This window comes from Phocoena phocoena, chromosome 12, assembly GCF_963924675.1.
Source record: "Phocoena phocoena chromosome 12, mPhoPho1.1, whole genome shotgun sequence".
In the NCBI taxonomy this organism is placed as follows: Eukaryota; Metazoa; Chordata; class Mammalia; order Artiodactyla; family Phocoenidae; genus Phocoena; species Phocoena phocoena.
Window position 1 is genome coordinate 90,006,416 of NC_089230.1, and position 22,470 is coordinate 90,028,885.

Below are 22,470 nucleotides of genomic sequence, written 5' to 3' on the forward strand. Positions count from 1 at the left end.
ACCAACTGTTCAACCAACTTCTGCACATCTAGTATGTAACAATATTCTATGATTATGAGAAATAAGTATATTTGATCAGTTGGTACCACATTAAACAATTATGAAATTAAGAACCCTAGTCTTTCAAATTACAAAATCATAGACTATTAGCCTCTCTGCCTGAAGAATACTACCCACTATCCACACATGGTACCATAAAACTTTTTTACTCCACTATGTTAAAATGTACAAACCTCAAATAATTGCAAGATCACTTGCATTAGAAAACATTTAATAATGCAAATAGTTCTGGAACTGTTAGAGAGTTAACAATCATGTTTAAATTAGCTATATACTAATGTGATAAGCCTACTTGCTTAAATTCTGAGCTAAGATCACAGACAAGGTATAAAAATTAATTTTCATTATAGACAGAGTAAGCAGTTAATTCTGGAGAAAAAAAACATTTTGCAGATAAAGAATGAGGTGGAAAGGAATTCAGCTGAAAAGAAAGAAAATAAAAGATGGTCAACAACAAGCATAATACATGTTTTCAAAATGGTGTAGGACAAGGGGTTTAAAAACACTTCTCTTTCATACCTCTGCACAAAACCAGGACGCACAGGTCAGGCTCACTGTATTATTATTATAAATCAACAAAGTTATGGGTTTAAAAAGCTTGTGAAAAGCTAATCTGAAAATATGCCCATTCCTAACCTTTTTAAAGAGAAAAGTAAATTCAAATTTATACACCTTCAGAACTGACTCATGTCTGTTATGTTCTTCTTGTATTTTAAATTGTATTTTAATACAATTTAAGATATCTTTAAAATCTGACATGTATTCTCTTCAAAATATTGTACCAGCCATATTTTATGAATTCTACATTTTTAAATAACAAAAAAAGAATATTTCCAGACAGTGACAAAAACAATAAAATTATCAGATTATACTTTGTTCTGACAAGAGAAAAAAATACCTTGCCTTTCTGACTCAAAACACAGGTGACAGTTTTCTCTTTTCTTGCAATTAGAGTACACCACCACCGGGAGGTAGCAGTCCAATAATCACAGAGAGAAATCAAATTTTAGACTAGGGTTCCAAACCAGTGGTCTTACAGTGAGATTTGTCAGATGTGCTATTTCTCCTATTTAAGAAAACTTAAAACTATTTAAATCACCACAATGTAATCAAATAATTATCAGACATCATTTTAAATTAAAATATCTAAAAATAGGGGCTTCCCTGGTGGCGCAGTGGTTAAGAATCCGCCTGCCAATGCAGGGGACACAGGTTCGAGCCCTAGTCAAGGAAGATCCCACATGCCGCGGAGCAACTAAGCCCGTGCGCCACAACTACTGGGCCTGCGCTCTAAAGCCCGCGAGCCACAACTACTGAGCCCACGTGCTGCAACTACTTAAGCCCGTGCGCCTGGAGCCCATGCTCCACACGAGAAGACACCAGAATAAGAGGCCCGCGCACCGCAACGAAGAGTAGCTCCCACTCGATGCAACTAGAAAAAGCCCACACACAGCAACAAAGACCCAACACAGCCAAATAAATAATTTTTTTAAAAAAATCTAAAATATGTAAAAATAAATTAATGTTCATTCCCTTAAACTATCCTAGGCTGCTATCCACTCAAGGGGGCATGATTCACACTGTATTCTCTGATTGGTACTCACTGGAGTTGTACAAACCAAGCAGTAAAATGCTCTCATCCTAATCTTAAACTGGTTACAGGAAAATATCTTTACCAGACAAAAGGAATAAAATCAGTTGTGTTTGGAACAATGTCATCATTTTAGATTCCTCTGTTTTAGTAAACTTCTAATTAATCATCCCATGACAATTTACCTATTTGCTATGTAATTACACATTGAGTAACTGATTTATCATTCAAGATGGACTTAGAGACATAATCAAAAGTCTATGATAAAAAAAAAAAAAAAAAAAGTCTATGATAAAAGATCAAAATTAGAGAAAGAAGGTATTTTAGGGAAGAAGAGACCACAGAGGGCAGTACCAACAACAGTAGCTCCAGTTCAGAAATCTTTTCAGAACATTCTCAACTAAAGCAAACAAAATAAATAGGAAGAGAGAAAAGTAAAAGGGGTAGAAGTAGAAAGTACAGGCCTAAAGAGTTCTAAAAGAATCTAGGCAATGATTATGGTGAAAATGGCAACAAGGGATTCTGCAGTCCTGCCATGACTGGAAGAAAACTGCAAGAATAATCAGTTGGAACTAAACGGGATAGAAATCTATGAATTTTATTCAACAAGTTGCCACTTTAACCACGGCTATAAAACAAAAGTTACCTATGCCAGAATGATCTTCATTTATGTCTGAAATTAGGCTTCTCCTGCCTATTCATGCATTACAGAGGGTCCCAAAATCATTTTGTGAGAAAAATCTTGGCTCTACCCAGGGAGGGCAGAGCACCCTCCTATTCACCCAGATGCCCCCATCAGTGCCTTTAAATTTTCATATCCCATCACAGCCCTGTTTGTTAATAAAGCTTGTCTATGCACTTAGCTGGCAAAAAAAAAAAAAAGGGGGGGGGGGGGCAATAATTGCATTCCCAACAGTTCTCAGACAGAACATTATATTTCTCAATATATTTAGAAATCTGGTGTTAAAAAATTATATCAAAGGCGAGTTGTTTGAAAAATAACCTAAAATCTAACAGGGGACTGGGTCAGACCATTCATTATATTAGTTCCTGTAATACTGCTTATACTGGGATACATAATGAGGGATATCATAAGAAAAAGCCCTATGTTCATTGAAAGTATGTAGTTAAGGATTATCTTTTATTATATCACATCACAATAAAACTGTGGATAAAATGTCTTCCTAGTTTTAGTATCAGAAATAGTCTTCCTTTTCCTGGGCACCAGATTTGTTTTTACCTGTTTTCCTCTTCTACAACTGCTAGAAATCTGAGAGCCAAAATTGTACCCCACCTGCAGACAGCACTTTATTTACTATCTTAACCTTTGGTCCCACTACCCTACTTCTTTCTGTTCCTTGTATTCTTTTCCTTTTACTTTTTTTTCAGTTAAAAAATTTACTGAATACCTACTATCTCCTTTGTTCTTTTAAAAGAACTTACAAAAAAGAAAGAAAACTTATCCTAATTTTTCTAGAGCCTTGATCTTAAGAGCACTCATGTATGTGAAGGCAAAACTTAAAGCTTCCTATCTCCTCCCATTTTAAACAACAAGCAACCAAAAATAATCATTTGGGGAAAGGTTGCAATACTATGGGAAACATCAAAATAAACAGGAAAATGAATTCAGACTGTAAAGAAACTCTTACATATATTTATGACACAGAACACTATTTTAAAATGGTATGAATAAAGAGAACAGAAGACTTCTTAGAAATAGTGACTCTCAAAATTAAATATTCAAAGAGATGGAAAATATGGCAGTGAATCTCTAAAAAGACATTGAGCAAAATGATGGTAAAGATGCAAGAAAGAGACATGAAACATGGGCAATTAATCCAGAAGGGCCAATATCTCCTAGGAGTTTGCAGAGAAAACACAGAAAATTTCCCAGAACTGATCACTCTCCAAAATGAAAAGGCCCACCAAGTGCCAGCAAAAATAAGTCAAAGACTAAACACCAAAAGATAAGAAGATCCTAAAGTGGGGTGCAGAAAAGGCCACCTGACAAAGCAACAAGCCTTATACAAACCTAGGCAACCAACCCATCAGCAATATCAGACACAAAACTTTAAGAAAAGGTGATAATCAATTCTTTTCTCTATAAAGGCAAATTATTAGTCAAGTGTAATAATATTAGAAAGGTACTAAGAATGTCATTAAGAGGGCATAGAGAAAGAGAGGGAGATGAAATCCAGGAAGACAACAGCTCCACTCAAGGAAGGTAGTGACACTAGGGACGACAGACATAATACGACAGGCCTGGAGAACAGCAAACCCAGATAGGGACAGGACAGCGACAGAGGGCGCTGGGAGGCAGGAAGACTGAATAACTCCAGAAGCATGCCCAAGACCGTGGATAAAGAGGCCTGCTATACAACAGCACAGAAATGCAAGCTAAAAAACAGTAATACAGAGTGAACTGTAAGTAACAGGTGAAAGGAAGAAACGGAAAGATATTAGGGGCATAGTGATGAAGACATGATTAATTTTATTCCACATTTTTAATTTAAAAGACAGAAAATTAAATGCTCAGTCAATGCAAAGTAAAATTAAAATATGTTCTGCTTTATACCATATCAAGCTAAGGAAAGCAAAAGTCAACTGAATCAAATAGAGGTAAAACAGAGAAAGGCCACAAAATATACAAACTAAAACCATAAACTGGAAAACTCTAGCCTTGGGCCAAAAATTCCCTCTCTCTGCATTTTCTGAATTTAGAAAGTGATATTTAGTGTTGGTATTAAAGGGCTTATTTGTTTTATCTCTGAGTTCAATTCTGTTATTTTGGTAGTAAGGACCACTTGTAGCAGTGATTAATGAAAACTACCTGTTTGAGAAAAATTGACAATCTATTTAAAATGTCTAAATTGAACACAGAGAGAGTAGAAGAAATAAGATGGAACAGAGTGAATTAAGAGCAATGAAAGTTGCTTACATAAATGTAGTTATTACTATGCTTTTAAAGTCATATTTCAAATAATTTAAAGAAGCACTGAAATACATTAAGCCTACAAATGAGATTTAGAATTAAAGCAAACAATCTAATTTCTAATAAAGAAAACAGAGACACTTTACGTTAGAACACACAATGACAGAGGACTCTAGGAGGGCACTGACCATAAGAAGTCACCTAACAGAAACTACATGAGACATGAATCCCCAATGAAATACAACACCTTGGTCAGGGTGGTCATAACCAGCAAAAGTGTAAATGCCACGTCCCCTGGGAACCTATTACTCTATTTGAGGGAACCCCAAGTTCTTCCTTTTAGCCAATTAAACTCTGTCTTCTAACTGCAACCTACTGGATCTACCTCTTTCCCACTTTCCATAAAAGTCAAATCTCTTATCAATGTGACAAACTTTCAAGGATCTATGGCTGCTGTCATGTCCTACTCTTTCCACTTCCCAGCATTTTCTCTTCTCCGCTAATTCTACAAGGTGTTTTTGCCTCTCTTTTCTGGCTGCTCTCTTCTATACACACCCACTTTCACCAAAACCCCTCTAAGTATAACTCAAAATATATAATATTAATGATCAATCTTACAGAAATAAAGTTTTATTCTTAAAGACTATGAATGTTCTTACAAGGCTAATCAGTTACTCGCCACTAACATTCAACTGAAGAGCACATGCTTTATCTTAACCAATATATGTTCATCTCATTTGCATGACTACTTTACATGTACTATAAATCTGTATCTTCTTGTTCAAATGCAACTCTCAAAAATAAGATCAACGGCAAAAAGATGTTCATTAGGCACCTAAGTTTAAAAAAATCCATAAATACTACTCAGAGTAATAAAAACAGTGAAAAAAAGACCCCAGTGCAAATGCGTAATGAATGTATATGTGTACTTGGATCGACAGGTGCAATAAATTTGCACAAAGAGTGTGCTGCCCCCACAAATAAAGTACAAATAAGGAAAACAATAATTAATATCTGACAACTGAATTTTATTGGACCAGAGGTCCACTGTGTTTAGTTCAATGTTCTGATTTGAAATGTTGTCCAAGAGAAGCACGAAGCCATGAAAACTTATACATACCTTTTAAATAAATCTCAATGATGCAAAAGGATAACAATCATCTTTTCAGAACAAGTACCATAATTTTTAAAATATTACACAGATGAATTCTGCCTCTAATGATGAAGAAGCCCCAAACTACAGAGCTACGATTAAGTTAAAAATCTGTGTGATAAAAAAAGGACCAAATCACACTACTGCTAAAAAACTTGTAAAACCAGTCTTAACATGTATTAACAATACTTTGCTTAGAAGAAAGGCAGCACAAGCTGAAATTCTTATTAAACAATGCTACTTGATGTTATATATTATCAATGGCATTCTTGATAGGAAACAACTATCACATATGCATGCTAGCAGAAATTTACAACTGAAAAAACTAAACAATATGAATTTCTATACAACTGAAAAAACACTTAAATACACAATATGAATCAACTCTTAACAAATATGTAAGATACTGAATTCACTGTTTGATGTTTTTAATCTCCAAAAATCATGCTACAGGAGGGATTTTTTTTTTTTTAATTTAGTGAATGATGGTTTTGCAATCCATGATATAGCCTGGAAAGGACATCTTGGTTTCACTGAAAGATGCAGTAGCTACAAGCACTATGTAAATGACAGGCTGCTCTGAATATCCATATTATCTATAGTGCACCCATCTTCCTGGTCTTAAAGAAATAAATCAAATTACAGCCACTGAACATTTCTACTCAATATACCATGTAAAGAAATGGCTCAGAAATACAAGGTTTGTTTCACACTTATGAATCATAGCTGTCTACATAAAAGGGGCATGCATTTGTTTGTAAAGTAAGAAAAAAATTAACATTTCTTTATGACACTGATAATGCCAGTTTTTCACACACCACTTCAATGATTTTTAATACATTCCTCACATAGTATATAACCAATATAGTCAGTATCTTGAACCTATTACTTGGGAAAATATTAGTTTTATTTTAAGGATAACAGGAATTTTTAAGAATACAAATAATTGGTTTGATCAAGATCAAACACTTCCCAAACACTTAATGAATTTCCTCACTTACTGGAATTTTTTTTTAATGTATTACTGGGTAACATGTATGATAAAAACTCTCCAGAAAGTGGGCACAGAGAGAACATACCTCAACATACTAAAGGTCACATGTGACCAACCCACAGCCTCATTCTCAATGGTGAAAAACTGAAAGCATTTCCTCTAAGATCAGGAACAAGACAAGGTTGCCCACTCTCACCACTATTATTCAACATAGTTTTGGAAGCTTTAGCCACGTCAATCAGAGATGAAACATAAATAAAAGGAATCCAAATCGGAAAAGAAGTAGAACTGTCACTGTTTGCAGATGACATGATACTATACATAGAAAATCCTAAAGATGCCGCCAGAAAACTGCTAGAGCTAATCAATGAATTTAGTAAGGTAGCAGGATACTACATTAATACACAGAAATCTCTTGTATTCCTATACACTAATGATGAAAAATCTGAAAGAGAAATTAAGGAAACACTCCCATTTACTATTGCAACAAAAAGGATAAAATACCTAGGAATAAACCTACCTAAGGAGACAAAACACCTGTATGCAGAAAACTATAAGGCACTGATGAAAGAAATTAAACATGATACAAACAGATGGAGAGATATACCATGTTTTTGGACTGGAAGACTCAACATTGTGAAAATGACTCTACTACCCAAAGCAACCTACAGATTCAATGCAATCCCTATCAAATTACCAATGGCATTTTTCACAGAACTAGAGAAAACTATTTTACAATTTGTATGGAAAAACAAAACACCCCGAATAGCTAAAGAAATCTTGAGAAAGTAAAAACGGAGCTGGAGGAATCAGGCTCCCTGACTTCAGAGTATACTACAGTAATCAAGACAGTAGGGTAGTGGCACAAAAACAGAAATACAGATCAATGAAACAGGATAGAAAGCCCAGAGATAAACCCAAGCACATATGGTCACCTTATCTCTGATAAAAGAGGCAAGAATACACAGTGGAGAAAAGACAGCCTCTTCAATAAGTGGTGCTGGGAAAACTGGACAGCTATACGTAAAAGAGTGAAATTACAACACTTCCTAACACCATACACAAAAATAAACTAAAAATGGATTAAAGACCTAAATGTAAGGCCAGACACTATAAAACTCATAGAGGAAAACATAGGCAAAACACTCTGTGACATAAATAACAACAAGATCCTTTTTGACCCACCTCCTAGAGTAATGGAAATAAAATCAAAAATAAACAAATGGGACCTAATGAAACTTAAAAGCTTTTGCACAGCAAAGGAAACCATAAACAAGACAAAAAGACAACCCTCAGAACGGGTGAAAATACTGGCAAATGAAGCAACTGACAAAGGATTAATCTCCAAAATACACAAGTAGCTCATGCAGGTCAATATCAAAAAAAAACCCAAACAACTCAATCCAAAAATGGGCAGAAGACCTAAATAGACATTTCTCCAAAGAAGATATACAGACTGTCAACAAATACATGAAAAGATGCTCAACATCACTAATCATTAGAGAAATGCAAATCAAAACCACAATGAGGTATCACCTCACGCCGGTCAGAATGGCCATCATCAAAAAATCTACAAACAATAAATGCTGGAGAGGGTGTGGAGAAAAGGGAACCCTCCTGCACTGTTGGTACGAATGTAAATTGATACAGCCACTATGGAGAACAGTACAGAGATTCCTTAAAAAACTAAAAATAGTACTACCGCACGACCCAGCAATCCCACTACTGGGCATATACCCTGACAGAATCATAATTCAAAAAGAGACACGTACCACAGTGTTTACTGCAGCACTATTTACAATAGCCAGGACATGGAAGCGACCTAAATGTCCATCGACAGATGAATGAAGAAGATGTGGCACATATATACAATGGAATATTACTCAGCCATAAAAAGGAACAAAATTGAGTTATTTGTAATGAGGTGGATGGATCCAGAGTCTGTCATACAGAGTGAAGTAAGTCAGAAAGAGAAAAACAAATACTATATGCTAACACATATATATGGAATCTAAAAAAAAAAAACCGGTACTGAGGAACCTAGTGGCAGGGCAGGAATAAAGATGCAGACGTAGAGAACGGACTTGAGGACACGGTGGGGGAAGGGGAAGCTGGGTCGAAGTGAGAGAGTACCATTGACATATATACACTACCAAATGTAAAATGGATGGCTAGTGGGCAGCTGTTGCATAGCACACGGAGATCAGCTCTATGCTTCATGATGACCTAGAGGGGTGGAATAGGGAGGGTGGGAGGGAGGCTCAAGGGGGAGGGGATATTGGGACATATGTATGCATATAGCTGATTCACTTTGTTGTTCAGCAGAAACTAACACAACATTGTAAAGCAATTATACTCCAATAAGGATATTTTAAAAAATAAATAACAAATTTTAAAAATAAAGTGTATTGCTGGGTAAATCTAAAAACCATATGCAAACACTGCATTTACATAAAGAAATACTTTATGGAGTCAAAAGCATTCAAAAAGAGGATCAGAAATCTATTTATTGTCTCTCAAAATGAAACAGTAAGTAAGCATCCTAACTTTTGTGCACCTGCAGAGCACTAAAAGTGATCTACCATTTTCTTTCCTATTTTTTATAATTGTTAAAGCTTCTCTATGGTTTCTGGAGACAGCTGAAATATAATGCAAGACATTCAACAACTGGTCTTTAACAACTACAGCAAACCAACCTACACCAGAAGCGTAGAGAACAAGACAGCAGTTATTGTTTGCTACCTTTCGCACTAAGACCAAGGTTACAAAATAACCATAATCTATAGCTTTCAATGGCCTGAGGAGTACTGATAGAGCCATTTCCCTGTTATGCTTCAGTCAAGACAAGTAGTAAAAACGTATAGAGCCAGGTACAAACATCTGGGTAAGAACTATGTCATTTTTATTTTATAGCAAAAAGTTGAAGCAGTTTGTGAATAGCTGAAACTTATAGAAGGTGTCCATGTATGGTTTTCACTAAATAGTTTACAACAGAATTTCTATTTCAAAACAAATTTTTTTTTTAATTTTAATATTTTCCAGTTTGCTATCATTAGAAAATTTACTGGCCTTTTACCAAACCAAATATCCCAAAGGGCAAAAGGAACTTTGAAACAGTCAAAATAAATCCCCTGCCTGATGGCACAATGAGATCTAAGCAATCCTATAAAGAGCTTTACAATTTTAAGTTTCCCCCACATATTCCCTTACATATCTTAAAAGCATATAAATATATATCATATATATTAACACAAATAGTTCTGTTTTAAAACCAAAATAAATAATTGTAGCAAACAAATTTAAAATAGGAAAATTGAGAAAATATTTCTACTTACAGATTCTTAAATAAAAGTTTACAATGAAATCGTATACAGTATTAATCAGACCTCAAAAAAATTTAAGTACTTCAATAAAGATGTTCTAAGTCTTCTATTAGCAAAAGAAATGTTCAACCAAAGAGACTTTTCATATGAAAAAAAAAACTTTTCACATCGACAGAAATTTAAAAAAAAAAGACTGCAAGTAAGAATACCAGTATTTCTAAGGGGCTGTAATTTTATAACAAAGTCTAAAAGGATGATACATTTGCCAGTTCCAGGTCCAATATAACATCCCTGAAACGGTTACTGTATTTCTAGTAATAAGCACATATGTATTCAATAAACGTTCTTCCTGAATTTAGACTAAACTGTGAAACTTTGTGCATATAACCAGTGTCAAAAGTGCTTCACAATAATTAGATATATTGTACTGACACAGGAACAGTGCAAACATAAAACAAAATTTTAAAAGCTTTAAAACATTTAAGAATACAACAACAAAAACAATGTAAACCTATGAGATAACACAACACAATGTATATAATTCAGAGATATACCATTATTAACAAACAATTCAAAAGACTTCAGTATTAAGGAGTTGTTAAAATGAAAAAATTCCTAGAAGCCAAAGTGTTGAGTCTTCAGGCAGAGAAATCTGACAAATCTGATGAATAGCAGGCCACCTAAACCAGACTTTATTATTATATCAAAATATTACGCAGAAAATATTAAAAGGAAATGAAAAATACTGAAAAACTGTAGTGCAGAAAAAGTCTAGAGTTATTGAAAAACTGACCACCACCACGTAAACCTGAGCTACTCTAGGGAACGGAGAGGGGGAAAAAAGCCTAGCTTCTCCATGTGAAGCTGATTTTCCTTCGTCTAATTTTAGCTCACAGAATAGCTAATTGCTCCAAAGTTCGTTGTAATATTTTCTTTGCTTTATAAAGGAACACCTACATATTTTTTCCACATATTAATGTATCTCTGAAGTAATCTCTTATTAAGAATTTGATTAGCCCTACAGAAAGTTATTATCCTCTGAAAGCTACTATCTTTCAGTTACTTCAACTATAGATCCTAAAGCAGTGCTGTCCAATGGAAATATAATGCAAGCCACATAAGTAATTTTAAATGTTCAAGGAGCCACTTTAAAAAAAAAAAAGGGTAAAAACAGGTGAAATTAATTTTAATACAATATTTTATTTAACCAAAAATATCACCTCAATGTGTAATCTACATTTTTAAAACTTGATGAAATATTTTACAATCTCTTTTTCACACTGAAATCAAATGTGCATTTTAGAGCACATCTCCAATTAGGACCAGACTCATTTCATCTCCAATTAGGCCAACAGTTATAAGTGGCTAGTGGTTGCTATGCTGGACAGCAAAGGTCTACAGTTCTTTCTCTGGTTTTGAAATACAAATACAAAATACTAAAAGATCTGAAATGGGAGCACACAAAGTATTAAATTTGAAGGGCAGGGAGGGGCACTGAAAAAGGTCAATTCAGCCATTCCCCTTGACTCCAATAGGCCTGGGATGACATCATGTCCCCATTGGCAAGGCAATCCCTATTTGCTAGAGAGAGTCCCAATCATGACCTGTTGTCATGATGTAATTATGAACAGCACCCCCTATGATTCTCAAAAAAGCATCCCATTCTAGATGACAAATTATATGGTAACCCTATATATCCACAATATCCTTGAAGATAATTCCACATTCCTTAGAAGAAAATTTAAATTTTAAATTCTAATTGTGATGCCTAGAAAAGGAGCTCTAAATTCAAAGAAAAGAACCCTAAATGCACTACCCTCATCTAAAAAAAAAAAAAAATCTTTACTTTAAATTGCAGACTAAAAAAAAAAAGTAAGAATTACCTGTTGAACAAGGCATCTGGAAATTGGGATCATTGCTATCCAAAACAGGCAAACAGAACTGGTTACTTGCAGATCCTAGCATAGGATCCTTATCGCTGAGCATGTTCTTCAGCGAGTCCTCTAAGACATTTTGACTTGTACTAAAATCCTCACAGACTTCATTCTCCAGGTTGGATCCTAGAAATAGGGCATCATCTAAGTGTTCAGTAGGAATTAAATGATTAAATGTATCAACTATATCCATGAAGACTTCTGTGTGTCTTTCAGCCCTATAGAAAGACAAAAAAAATACCATAAGAAATAAAGCTATCAATTGATAATCACCTAAAACCAAATTATTTTAATAGTTTTGAGTCTAGAACACACTTTGGTATTTCTGAATGGTTTAAAAAAAATCCTCACTGCTTTTAGAATATACATTTGGACATGTAGTATGAATCTTTGCTACACAATGTTTCTTCATCATGCATGTAAAATTTCATTTTACCAGAGATCCTATTAAATGTTTACTTAATTCACTTTTTTAGGGAAAAAAAAAAACTATGTATATATAGTCCATTAATTTGACACATTTGAAAGAATTACATGGCTTAAACCATAAAAACCATATGTTTTTAACCATAATCTTTTCATAAATTAAGACTCAGACACTGCTTATTAATAAAAATCCATATAAAAGAGCTAAAACCAAATCATTTAAATTATTGTCCCATACCTATTAAAACTGTAAAATAGCCTTGTCTTATTTACAATGCATTTAAATTATTTAAAGAAAGACAAAAAGGGTTTTTCGTAGGAGTAAAGAGAAAAAACGGAAAGAAACTATTAACTAAACCCAACAAATCAAAACTCAAAAAACTACATACACGCAGGCACAGACGTGCACATACACACATTGTGGGGGGGGAACCCCTTTTAAGATAAAATGAGATAAATGACAAACCAATATATCACAGACTTAAATTTATTTTAGTGAGTTATGTGCTGTTTATAAAGATATGGAGCTGATCTCCTATTTGAACTATACCTACACTCCAGGCATTGCTCAGAAAAGGTCACTTCATGCTCCGGAAGAGCCTCGATTATCAAAAGCTGGTTTCAGAGAATACTGAACCAGTGTATTTTGGGTGGTGGGCAAGAGTCAACTAAATAAAATCTAGTAATATTCAGTTAGCTAGAAAATTCCACTAATTAACCCAGAACTTCTTGGATTCCAAAATTCTTAGCTCCAAATCTACCAAAATTTCCTCCAACTGTCCTTGAATTCTTTCCCCGAAGTTCAAAAATATTATACAATTTACCAGGTATATATTATATGCCGCTGAACATTTTACCTACATTTTTAATTCATTTATGCCCAGTGATAATAAATAATACACTCTATTACTATCCTTGTTTTGTAGACAAAATGCATTTAAATAGTTTAAACGTCTTCCCCAAAGTCACAAAACAGAGCCAAAGATTCAAACCCAGGTTTCAAGGCTACATAGCCCAAGGTGGTAACTCTACCCTTTCACACTGAGCTACAAAGCTAGAAATTGACTAGATTTGACTCATTAAAGGATCTTCTTTAAAAACATTTTCCAACAAATCAGTAGTTGCCTGGGGCATTGGATAAGAGAGGGAACTGACTGCAAAGGAACAGGAATATATTTTGGAAGATGATGAAAATGTCCTAAATCTGGACTGTGGTAGTGGTTTTATGAGTGTATATACCCACCAAAATTCACCAATCCGTTCACTTTAAATGGATGCAGTTCACTGTAACTCAATTTAAAATTTAAAGAAAAGGAAAGAAAATTTCCTCATTCTCACAAAAGTTAATCCTCTGCTAAATATAGGATTTCAGTATCTCTTCTTAAATTTTGCAACTTAGTTATATTGAAATATTAATAAAGCACCGAAATAAAATGTTAACTGTTTGATTGGCTGATTAGCTTACATGCATTCTTTATAACATTCAGAGAAAACTGTGAGCTACAATGGTGATGAAAAGTCAGGAAAAGTTTTAATTCCCTGAAACTATCTGATCTCAGTACCTAAGAAAGGCTCAATTATCATATATCACCAATACTTCCAACAATACATTTTTAGGTTCCAAAGAAATTTTAGCATAATAAATTTCTGGTAATTAAAAATAACTTACAAAAATATAACTAAATATTACATTACTAAATATTAATTACAAAATTAATCAGCTAGAACTATCAAATTTGTTTATCTGAATATGATGGAATACAAAGTTTACCACAAGCCGAAACAACCTCCTCTTCAGAGTTGCATCCCAGATGAAACAAAGAAAACAAAGGCAATTCCAACTCTAGAAACAAATGGTTGACTTTCCTTATAAAAACAATATGCTGAATCTACTGACAACACACTCATTCCCATAGCAACACAAGTCTGGGAAATTCTACAAACTTCACCTGAGGTTAGTCTTTCTGTTGCACCAACTTCTGCCTGTGTACATTTAAGTGGTGGGGACATTCACAACATTCAGAAGGTACAGTTACATGGCTCGGAATCACCTAGCTATACCGAAAACCAGCCCATTCTAAAGGGTGATCTAAATGAGCAATATATTGTTTTTTCAATGATACTATTAGTGAATCTTTTACTAAACTAAACTCTTTTACTAAAACATGCCTTCAGAGCCTGTGGCATATTTTTTAATCTCAATAGCAGACAATACTTAGTCTTTAAAGATCAATTTTTTTAAAAAAAAGTAAAGCATACTGTAAATAAGATGGGTGAACCTAATTTTCCAGTATGGGGTGGGTTTTTTTCCACCAAAACTAGTATGACTTATATAAAGTGTGTTGCCCTGGATTAAAAAAACAGATTAGCATAAAAGCATCAAATGTCAAGAAAGACTGGTATAACAAAGTTACGTTTCTTTAATACCTTTAATTTATTCAAAAAGTGTTCACTAACCAGGTACCATTGTGGAAGACACCTTTAATATGCCAATGCAACTGGGGATCTTACAAGACAAAATATGGTATAAAGCACCCCAAACTTATGGGTCCAAAGAAAACAATTTCTACAGAACTGTTTTGTGAAATTGTCATAAATTGGTAAGACTGAATTTTCTTAAGTGGTTCCAACAGGCTCTGGAGCCAATTCCAAAGGAAGAATGCCCAAAATCACAGTATACAGCCATATCGCAAGATTATCTTAAAAGTGACAATGAATGGAAATATAAAACAGTCATTTATTTTAAAAAATCAGTTTTAGATATCAAGTGCTCAATGTATCAAAAATAAAATTAAAACCCTCCATGCTAAATTGTAAAACAAATGTTAGCCAATTGTAGAAATATTAACCTTACTTTAACACGAACACACTAATCTACTAAACGCAATGTGGTATCCTGATTTGGGTCATGGAACAGAAAAAGGACTGTAGTGGAAAAACAAAACTGGTAAAATCAGAATAAAGTCTGGAGTTTAGTTAATACTAATGTTACCCTCTAGTTCTGATAAAGACATTAGTATTATGTCAGATGTAACAATCAAGAAACCCAGATAAAGGGTATATGGGAATTCTACACTATGTTTGCAATTTTTCTATATATCTAAAACTACTCCAAAATAAGGTCTTAAAAAAAAAAATGAACACTAACCTAAAATACAATGTCCTGAAATACCTAGCCATGTAGACAAAGATAATCGATCTAATTGAGAAATTTAAGAGATGATTCAGTGTCTCTGTTAAACAAATTGCTTGATTTAAACAAATTCCTGGCGGTCCAGTGGTTAAGACTCCGCGCTTTCACTTCTGAGGGCCCAGGTTCAATCCCTGGTTGGGGAACTAAGATCCCACAGGCCGCACAAAACAGCCAAAAAATAAGTAAATAAATAAACAAACAAATTCCTGACATTTCACTGAAATTTTACACTGAAATTTTACTTAAATGCTTCCTTACATTTGGCATTACAAATTTAATAATTAAAACAAAGGAACTCATAATCCAAAATCAAGTATGGACATATAAACAAATACAACATATAAACATCACAACAAAATATGAAAGTGTCATAGTGAAGGGCTCTCAGTACCACAGAGGAAGGTAAAATCCATGAGGCCAAGAAAGGCTAAGCAGGTGACATGTGAGATTGGTCCTAAAGGTCCAGAGGCTACTCCAGGCAAAAGAACAGCAGGTGCTAATTATGAATGCCAGAGTTTGGTCCTAATGGACCATTTAGAAAGACTCAGAATACAACTAAAAATAAGTATCAGTACTAACACCCTGAATAAAATTTAATCTGAGTCCAGAGGTATTTCCCACTTGCTTCATCTGTCACTCAGAGAATTATACTGCAGCCAAATTTCATTTACACTGATAAAACCAGTGTATATTGTTTTCTAAGTGTTTTGTGTATGAATAGAATGCAAAAAGATTTAGAAAACACCAACAGGGGAAAAAAATTACACTTCTACCAAAATCCCCTTTAAATTAAGAGCAAACTAAAATTGACTACCTCAACTTCTCAAAAACATCCTGAAAGTTAAACTATGCATTTTATCATATCTTCCTTAAAAAACTGCACAGAATAAGCCTACCAATAAGTCACTAAAGCTATCGAAGGTGCACGCGCGCGTGTGTATGAGTATGTTGGTGGGGGGACAAATATATATCAGGAGATTATAAAATCTATGAACAATAATAAAACACTGTAATAGTGATGGGAGAAGGAGAGCATTCTATGTAAGACAGTAAATGAAGGCCTTGCTAATAAGGGCAACATGTGAGCCAAAACCTGAAATGAGGGAGTGATCCACGCATAAATGGGGAACAGCTATTCAGGCAAAGACCTAAATGCAAAGGCACTGAGAATGGAACTGCTTGTTGCCTTCCAACCCCTACACCATAGATTAAATTAAGCTGTCAATTCATCAGGCATGCTCACTATTAGCAAATTTCTAACAGGCAGTAGTAGGAGCAGTAGGAAAAAGAAAAAGGTACCACTACTAAAACAATGATAATATATAAAACTTAATGTGCTCTAACTTCAGGACAGGCAACGGTCGACATGCTTTACATTAGTTCTCCATCAGAGCATCAGAGGTGATTAAGCCTCTCCAGAGGACATCTGGCTTAATTCGAAAATGGAGATATTTTTGGTCATCAAAACTGGAGGGCATGCTACTGGCATCTAGTAAACACACTACAGTGCACTAGGAAAGCCCCACCACAAAGAATTAGCCAGCCAAAAAACAGTGCTGAGGTTAAGAAACTCTGCTCTACATTTATTTATTCCTCACAACAATGCTATATTATAATCTTGATTATACAAAAATAAATAAAACTGGAATCAGGTTAAATTATTTGCTATAGTAAGTGGTGGACCTGAAATCTGAACGCAAAAATTTTCATTGAGAAGTCCATGCAGGGCTTCCCTGGTGGCGTAGTGGTTGGGAGACCGCCTGCCGATGCAGGGGACGCGGGTTCCTGCCCCAGTCCGGGAAGATCCCACATGCCGCGGACTGGCTGAGCCCGTGAGCCGTGGCCACTGAGCCTGCGCGTCCGGAGCCTGTGCTCCGCAATGGGAGAGGCCACAACAGTGAGAGGCCCACGTACCGCAAAAAAAAAAAAGTCAATGCACTTACCACTGCCCTGCATTATCTCCTCACACAGTTAAATTCACTATTTATTATGTGCCAGGCACCATGCTAACTAAAATGTATAATGTCATTAAACTTCACAGCCACATAATTAAGCAGCTATTATTATTATTCTCAATTTATAAGAGAAAAGCTAAAGCTTAGCAGTTACACCCCATATTACAGAATAAATGACAGAGCTAGAACTCAAACCCGCTGACACAAAGGTCAGTTCTTCACCACCACGATATAACAATGTTAAAGATGAATAAGTTATCCTTCCTAGACAAAGTCAAGGAAAATCACTAAATGGTTAAGACGTGTGGTGTAACACAATTCTAAAAAGTACAATTCTAGAAGCAATGCAACCTCATCACCTGCTCTACACACCCATTTAAAATTCTGGTCCAGTTTCATTGGTTAGAATCTACCAGCAATACTACATAAGAAAAAAAACAAGGATCGTTAACTTTGTTTCTGAATTTATCAGGTAAAAAGAATACATAAGAATCCAAGATGACTGCCATACTAAGACCAAAGCAGACCTAAGAACCTAGAAAAAGAACTATGGAGTACAAGTTGAGACTGGCAAAAGCAGAATTACTTAGCTATTAGTAAGAAAATTACCTTCCAAGTTTACAACCATTCCCTATTGTCATTATGAGAGGCTCTAGCAGTTTGGATTAACCACAGAAACAGTACAAGTCATCAACACTATGGCCTAAGTGATAACAGACCAAGCTAACATGTACTGAGCATGTACTATGTGCCAGGCTCTGTGCTAACTATACTGTATGAGAATCTCATTGGTTTCTCACAACAACCCTGTGAGGTAGGTGCAATTATTACCTCTATTTTGCAGAGGAGCAAACTGAGGCCCAGACCATTGTGTAGGTCACATACCCAGGACAGATGTACCTCAAAGATACTGCAGTGTCGGTTCCAGACCACCACACAGAGTGAATATTGCACGCAATAAAGCAAGTCACACCAATTTTTTGGTTTCCCAGCGCATATAAAAGCTATGTTTACAATATACTGTAGTCTATTAAACATGCAATAGCATTATGTCTAAAAAAACAATGTATAAAACTTAGTTAAAAATACTTTATTGCTAAAAAATGCTAACCATCATCTGAGCCTTCAGCAAGCTGTAATCGCCTTGCTGGTGGAGGGTCCTGCCTCGATGCTGGTGGCGCTGACTGACCAGGGTGGTGGCGGCTCAAGGTTGGCGCAGCTGCGGCAATTTCTTGAAACCAGAAGACAATGAGGTCTGCTGCAATGACTGACTCTTCCTACCACAATGTCTCTACAGCATGACACACTGTTTGATAGCATGCTACCCACCGCAGTACTTCTTTCAAAATTGGAGTCAGTCTTCTCAAACCCTGTAGCTGCTTTATCAATTAAGTTTATGCAATACCTAAATCCTTTGCTGTCATTTCAACAATCTTCACAGCATCTTCACCAGGAGTAGATTTCTTCTCAAGAAACCACTTTCTCTGCTCATCCATCAGAAGCGACTCCTCATCCATTCAAGTTTTATCATGAGATTGCAGCAGTTCAGTCCCATCTTCAGGCTCCACTCCTAATTCTGGTTCTCTTGCTACTGCCACAACTACAATTACTTCTGCCACTGAAGCTTTGAACCCTTCGAAGGACTGAAATCAACTTCTTCCAAACTCCTGTGTATCCTGATATTCTGACCTCTTCCCATGAATCACGATGTTCTTAATGGCGTCTAGAATGGTGAATCCTTTCCAGAAGGTTTTCAACTAACTCTTCCCAGGTCCCTCAGAGGAATCAGTATCTAGGGCAGCTATAGCCTTACAAAATGTATTTCTTAAAAAATAAGACTTGAAAGTTGAAGTGACTCCTTGATCCATGAGCTGCAGAATGGATGTTGTGTGAGCAGGCATGAAAACCATTCATCCCACTGTCCATCTCCATCAGGGCTCTTGGGTGACCACGTGCATTGTCAGTCAGCAGTGACATTTTGAAAGGAATCTTTTTTTCTGACAGTAGGTCAACAGTGAGCTTAAAATATTCAGTAAACCATGCTGTAAAGAGATGTGCTGTCATGCAGGCTTTCTTGTTCCATTTACAGAGCACAGGCAGAGTAGATTTAGCATAATTTTTAAGGGCCCTAGGATTTTCAGAATGGTGAATGAGCACAGGCTTCAACTTGAAGTCACCAGCTGCAATAGCCCCTAACTGGAGAGCCAGCCTGTCCTTTGAAACCAGGCACTGACTTCTCCTCTCTAGCTATGAACATCCTAGATGGCATCTTCTTCCAATAGAAGGCTGTTTTGACTAAACTGAAAACCTGTTGTTTAGGGTAGCCACCCTCATGAATTATCTTAGCTAGATCTTCTGGATAACTTGCTGCAGCTTCTACATCAGCACTTGCTGCTTCACCTTGCATTTCTATGTTACGGAAATGACTTCTTTCCTTAGACCTCATGAACCAACCTCTGCTAATTTCAAGTTTTCCTTCTGTATCTTCCCACCTCTCTCAGCCTTCACAAGATTGAAGAGAGTTAATAAGGCCTTGCTCTGGATTAGACTTTGGGTCAAGAGAATGTTGTGGCTGGTTTGATCTTCTTTCCAGACTACTAAAACTTTCTCCGTAACAGCAGTAAGGCTGTTTCACTCTCTTCATTCATGTGTTCACCGGAACAGCATGTTTAATTTCCTTCAAGAACTTTTCATTTGCATCCACAACTTGGATGTTTGGCACAAGAGGCCGAGCTTTTGGCCTATCTCGGCTTCCAACACGCCTTCCTCACTAAGCTTAATCATTTCTAACTTTTGATTTAAAGTGAGAGACACGGACTCTTCCTTTCACTTAGACACTTACTGGCCATTGTAGAGTTATTAATTGGCCTAATTTCAATATTGTTGCATCTCAAGGAATAGGGAGGTGCAAGGAGAGTGAGAGAGACAGGAACAGCCAGTCGATGGAGCAGTCAGAACACACACACATTTACAATTAAGTTCACCATCTTACAGAGTTGTGATTTGTGGTGCCCCAAAATAATGACAATAGTAACATCAACACCGATCACAAAACACCGTAACAAATATAGTAATAATGCAAAAGTTTGAAATATTGTGAGAATTACCAAAATGTGACAGAGAAGACTCAAAGTGAGCAAATGCTGTTTAAAAAATGGGCGGCGGCAATAGATTTGCTCCATGCTTGATTGCCACAAACCTTCAATTTGTAAAAAACGCAGTATCTGCGAAGCACAATACAAGAGGTATGCCCATATACCCAAACTGGGATCCAGGCAGTGAGATTCCTGAGCCTGCACTTCTAAACTACTATACTTTATGCAGTCTACATTCATAACACATGTCAAAATACTGGAAACAAAGTGACATGCCCACTTCCAAAATAAATTGGGAAATATGCACTTAGCCACTCCCTACATATAAAAAATAAAATGGCTGTCCGCAGTGTATATAGAACAAACATCAGTTTGGAAGTGATCGACCACAAACTTCACAATTTATTTTCATAAACTACAATTTTAGAATGGTTTCATGTGGCCATCTCATACAAATTATGAGTGAATTAAAACTTTAGCTTTCCTGTACAATCTACTAAGCCATTCAAAATTTTCCTAATAAAGTTAGACTGTGCCAAAAGATAAAACTTCAGGATACTATTTTGAAGTTTTTGCTTAACTATTTCTCTCCATCCTCTCTCCATTATACAAACGATCATAAAAAGTTTAATCCCGACCATTAAAAAATGATCTATATTAAATACACGCTGCATGGCCGTAATTGTCCAGTCTATACATTTGACAATTCCTCACACAACGTGTTTTGTAACTCTTGAAATATCTTCCTCTTTTAACTCTTAATACAGTGATTTAACATCTCATGTCTGAATCTGGTTTCTCAACCTAGATTATGATGTTCCTTGAGTGTACAAACAGCATCTGGGTCTCAAATATTTTGAATCAAATCAATACTGTCAATATCATTTGCTGTGTAATCAAAGGGCAACATTAAGAGAGAAGTTTTTTTACTGTTCTTAAAAATGCAACAGCATCAGAAATGTGTAACTACTTGCCAAGTCATTTTTTGTAGTTAAAAAATAAATTGTCTATGCTTCTGAAAAGATACCCCAGGATTCTCAGAGGGTGCTCAAAGAAGAAATGAAAGAAATAGAGCCCAAGATGTACTGTTGCAGAAAAGAAATCCAGCAACCACGTGTCCAAAAGAATTGATGAGATGTAGATGAACAAAAATATTTAGAAGTCAGCTCTCCAAGAACCTTGCACTCCCTGACACTGTGTGGTGGTAAGCCACAAACCTGAAATGCTAATCAATAAACCTCATTTCTTCATTAAATATAATAAAGATCTTACCTCCAGACAAAAATTATTAAGTAAAAAAGATTTCGTGAGAAATCTGTGTAAAGAAAAAAATAATAAAAATAGCACATTTAAGAAAGCAAACTGGGCCTTCCCTGGTGGCGCAGTGGTTGAGAGTCCGCCTGCCGATGCAGGGGATACGGGTTCGTGCCTCGGTCCGGGAAGATCCCACATGCCGCCGAGCGGCTGGGCCCGTGAGCCATGGCCGCTGAGCCTGCGCGTCCGGAGCCTGTGCTCCGCAACGGGAGAGGCCGCAACAATGAGAGGCCCGCGTGCCGCAAAAAAAAAAAAAAAAAAAAGAAAGCAAAATGTATCACAAAGGCAAGTACCAAATTACCATGTCAAGGAAGATAACCATTATCTATATTTTAGTACCCCAAAACTAACTTTTATCAAAAACAGTTTTATTAGCATACTATTATATGTCAAAAATTATCAACCTTCCCTGATTTCAATACTCAATACAATTCAAATTTTAATATTATGGTCTTAAATGATTAATATAAAGACAACTTCCTTTCCATTTTTCTATCCTG

At 35.7% G+C, this 22,470-nt stretch overlaps 1 protein-coding gene across 1 annotated transcript in view; it reads right to left on the reverse strand.

Moving 5' to 3' along the window:
• PHF3 (PHD finger protein 3) overlaps nt 1–22,470 on the reverse strand; it is a 103,455-nt gene that overhangs the window by 78,967 nt on the left and 2,018 nt on the right. Inside the window, exon 2 of the mRNA XM_065888765.1 lies at nt 11,937–12,205. Within this exon, the coding sequence (XP_065744837.1) occupies nt 11,937–12,180 (244 nt within the window). The 5' untranslated portion in view covers nt 12,181–12,205. The remainder of the gene's footprint in view (nt 1–11,936; nt 12,206–22,470) is intronic.